Here is a 4,757-nt window from a genome sequence, read left to right on the forward strand (position 1 = left end):
TGTGTACGAAATTTTCCCCGCTCAGAGTCGAACTGGCTGTGGTCCCTGAATGATTTATATACAAAGATGTGGTTTATTCTTTCTTAGATATTGAAAGTATTATTTTTTACTTATTGGAGTACTAATGGCAATGCATAAAAAGGGCTCCTTTCAATTTTTAATATGGCCTCCACGTAGTAGTACGTGCATATTACTTATTATAAACGAGCATGTTATAGAGTTTTCATCATAATTAAAAATGGGGAGAGTGGTTGTAAGTCGCTCATTTGATGATTGAATACTACTCAATATTAAGATTTTCCTCCTATTATAATATGCCGAGCAACATACAACGACGTATGAAAGAAAACCGGATTTGATTTTCTACTTCCACCCGCGCCTCTCAAACAATGTTACTTACATACTTAATAAAGAAACTTGAGAGATTCAGGCAGGGTGTACATAAATGCAGTTAAACGATTTATATCTCTCCTTTTTCATAAGAGTGTGTGTGTGATCCTGTAATTGAAATTATTGAATCGATTGAATGTCAATTTTTGTTATTGTGGTAGTATAATCAAGAGGAATTATTCATCCATTGGAGCAATCCTAATCTCTACTACCTTAACAGACAGAAATACCATGACGCGAAGGGATATAAGAAAACGTGTTTTAATGGGGATCGTGTCCCTCCTTCTCATTGAAATATCCTCAGCTGCCGGGACAATCCCTCCGAATTCTAAGGTTGTATTTGATTGGGCTCTCCATTTGACGAGCGATATGACCTCTTGGAGAACTCGACCTGTTTTGGATGGATACTTTGAGGATGATTTCGATCATTTACTCAATTATGTTTATTCGGGTGAGTAAATCTGTTTACATCATCTTTCATGGGTCCTTGACCGTGAGTTTGGAGCTATAAAATCAATGCAATCAAAGTGATTATATGGATTACAATTAGTTATATGTATGGAACTGACACATCAAACACATTTGTATAAATCATGCTATAACTAGTTTATGTGACGTTTTAAAAATCTTTTAATGCTTTTTACTCAAAAAGCAGTTTTTTATTTAATTTTCAAGGATAAATGCATGCAGTTAAATGACCTTAGTAGCCGATACTAACTCTTGGACGCTTTTTGCTTTTTAGCATGGAACTCAAAGTTTGGATCAAGTTTGATTTCCTCTTCGGAAATGTCTGGTATTTATAGTGAGATGACAGGCCTCAGTGCACTTCGTAAAGCCGTTGAAGTTTTTATAATTGGACTTGATGAGAATGATGAGGAAGAGGGGCCTGGTCCACACGATCATGAGGGTCATAAGTTCAAACCCTGTGACTATACTTTTCTGGGAAGTCAAGTTGACTTGACATCTGCACTAAGTCGACCTCGAAGATCTAAAAGGATTGATACAACACTCCGTAAAATATGCTCTTCATCCTCGGCAAATCAGGAAACGATCGATGCATGTTTAAGTCTCTCTTATATCCAGGGAATGTCCACCCTTCTTCGAGTTCATGCAATCAATTTACTCAAGTCTTCTACGAGGTCCAATGATGGTAAATTCCTAAAAGCCCTTGATAATCTCCTCAACTCAAGTCTTAATAAACTCTATCACGAGAACGAGGATTTATTCTCTTCACTTTTTAAGGAATTTAATACCTTTACCAGCTGTACCATTATTTGTCCATTATATGAAAGAGGAACTCCGAAATGGAACAAGGCCTCTTTGGACGGATCATCTCTCATAACCAAGGAACAAAGACTTTTTATGAAAATGTTTCTTTCATCTTTTTTGGATCCCGAGGAACAACTCTCTCAGTGTTACAACAAATGTGTAGGTAATTAAAGATTGGACTCATTAAAATCCCTAAAATAAATAAATACATAATTCATACTATTCTACATTTTCAGCTGCAAGTCCTTTGGTTCTCCTTTTAGAAGAAGAGAATGGAGAGAGTGTTTCAAGTTCGGATGAGTGTGTATCTTCCAGAATAACATATCCAGGGAATTTCATTCTTGATACCAAATATGACCAGGCTGTTGGAGGCATAGTCAATGGGGATATTATAATTTGTTCCACGGATGTTGGCCTCTGCTATACGTAAATATTAATTTTTGTTAGTTTAGTTTATGCCTACAAGGGTAGGGTGGGATCAAACCGGGTGTATTTTTGCGTTTGGAGGCTTGTCACAAGAAATTTGATGAACTTTTTGTATGTTTCATGTTTGCTTGTTAGCCTTAAGGGCTTAAATATAAATTTTTCTTAGGAGCATTAATTTGGAAGGAAGTAAAATCTTGAAAATTTCAATTAATGAACAAAGTTAGGTACAACCATTTGATCCCACAGCTGGGATCCCCTGGGTCAATGCACCCCTAAATGTTCGTGCATCACTAAATAAATTGATGACTTAAACAAACAATAATATTCTATCTTCACCTATAGAACCACACCTTTAGTTTCAGTTGATTATGTTTAAGCTTAATCTTTTCTGTAGAAATATATAATATAATGTATAATAGGCCTATTTTGGGTGGAACAACAGGTAAAGTAAAACTATGCCTCATTGCCCTGTGGAACCTTCTCGATTGTTCGTATCGTTTGTCGTTGAGTCTTGAGGTCGATTTTTGTTGGATTATCAAAGAGATCATGTAGGACTATTAAATCATGGTTCACAAAAACCACAAACAATGATCTACATACAATAGGGAAGGGTTCATTGGGCAATGAGACATAGTTCTTCTTTGCCAAAAATCGACCTATAATTTATATGATATATGTAAATTTCATTTTTATACATATTAGAAGAAAGTGTTTTCATTTTTTTGGTCAACCTAATTTAAATTTACAAAAAGAATCCTTACAGTTCCTGAAACTATATTATTTATTTTATTGGATGAGACAACCGTATAAATATTTATACCTATTTTTCTTGAGTTTCACGGATATTTTTAAAGTCTGTATTCGCAGAAAAAAACATAGAACATCTTTAAAAAAGTTAAACTAAACTTATATATTTTGAGAGCCCATAGAAAAAATTTATTAATTTTTGAAAGTAAAAATGGAACGACACCCATTTGACTCCAGTCCACCCAACCTTACATATTCTATCGGTTGCTCAGCTTATTTTCATCCTTTTCTACCTAATTGCAGATTGGATGTGAATAGCCGTTGGCAAGCATCTTTCTCTCAATTCCCCGAAGGAAAGACCATTCCCGTTCCTTTTGTAACTAGTAAAAGTGCTTTCACTGTGATTGGAGATGGAACAGGTCTCTGGGTTACAGGAGGAGAGCGCTATGGACCAGGTGCCAATCCTTTTAAGACTACTCACATATATCAGAACGGTAATTGGAAGGCGGGTCCGAATCTACCCATCGCTCTCTACTCACACTGCTTAGTCCATATTAACGAATCTTTTACATTCCTCGCTGGAGGTTACATGAACGAAAAACAAGAAGTGGACAAGGCCTGGGCCTATGATTGGACATCCCGTAAGTCGTTTGGGCATCTTTTCCCTTTCTTTCGTTTCATTTCCTCGCTCATTTTTCAGATTCTTGGAGAGATTTGCCTCCCATGCCCCATCCAACTAATAAGACTCTTTGCTCCATTATGAACGATGAAGGAGATGTATTACTCTCTGGGATTGATCATGGGTTTATTTATAACTCCACGACCAATACTTGGATTCATCTTCCTCCTGGAGGGGCTCTTCCAATGGAGTCCCGTTTTGGAGGGAGTATGGCCTATGCAGAAGGGGGTGTTCGACTCTTTGGGGGATCCTTTGATCCTCGTGGGAGTTCCAATTATGTCTTTCGGTTCTCAGAATCCGATCTAAAATGGATTCAACGTGATGGAAGTTTAATGAAAGATAGGAAGAACGTCTTAGCAATCTCAGTACCTTTACACAAATTTAGACAATGTTCTTAGTTCTGCAATGTGCAATTGCTTTATCCTTTCTTATATTTTATACGTATCGTATATTCATATATAATATAATAATTATATTTACTTTTGTATTTCTGAAATTTTTGTGATCATTCTCAATCCGTTTTTAAATGAAATGAAAAATAAGTTTAATAGTACTCCTCTCTGGTTTTCTTTATCCAAATGTCATTAAAAATGTTTTAGCAAGGTCTCGGATATTAGTAATCCTACTAAAACAAAGGACAAGAATAAGAAAATAAAAATTGTATCAAGACTTTCCCTAAAATGGGGCATCTACCGATAAAAACATTTATTTTATTTTATACTTTAATATTAACTGCTTTCCAGAAATTATGTGGAAAAGATATCTCAAAACAGGATTTTTTGGGAACCACAAGTTGTGCGTGTAGGTAAGTTTTCAGGCCAAGGGTAGGAGGAATGAGCTGTAATTATGTATTACCTATCAGATCGTATAATATGATGGGATTTTTATTTTATATTGCAACCTTTCCTCCAAAAAAGGAAGAATAAAAGGTCAAAAATCCTTTGGTAGTAGATAATTGGGACTATTATTCAATAATAATAATAATGTATTGCTCACAGCAAAACAAGAGCTAATTCGAGTTCAGCAAGCCAAACCACTAACCACTGAAATACCAGTAGAAAATCAACAGCAGAAAAATATCCAGTGTAAATTTTTATGTTAATGTCGGAAAAAGCGTAGTTTTTTTCTATCTTTTTTAAGAGGCTTTGAGAGCTGATACCTCAGACTCATACCCTCAAATTTGAAACCCAAGTTTCACATCTCTTTTTCGGTTTTGATGTTTGAGCAAAGAGCCAAATGCCAAATT

The 4,757-nt window shown here is 35.5% G+C and overlaps 1 protein-coding gene across 1 annotated transcript; it reads left to right on the forward strand.

Moving 5' to 3' along the window:
* Positions 1-319: 319 nt before the first annotated feature.
* Positions 320-4,064, forward strand: LOC121115465 (uncharacterized). The gene is made up of 5 exons (XM_040709644.2): positions 320-841; positions 1,133-1,822; positions 1,896-2,085; positions 3,136-3,473; positions 3,533-4,064. Exons 1-5 carry the CDS (start codon positions 622-624, stop codon positions 3,907-3,909), a joined length of 1,815 nt encoding a protein of 604 aa, XP_040565578.1. The 5' UTR covers positions 320-621; the 3' UTR covers positions 3,910-4,064.
* Positions 4,065-4,757: the final 693 nt, after the last annotated feature.

This window comes from Lepeophtheirus salmonis, chromosome 1 (assembly GCF_016086655.4).
Source record: "Lepeophtheirus salmonis chromosome 1, UVic_Lsal_1.4, whole genome shotgun sequence".
NCBI classification, from domain to species: domain Eukaryota; kingdom Metazoa; phylum Arthropoda; class Copepoda; order Siphonostomatoida; family Caligidae; genus Lepeophtheirus; species Lepeophtheirus salmonis.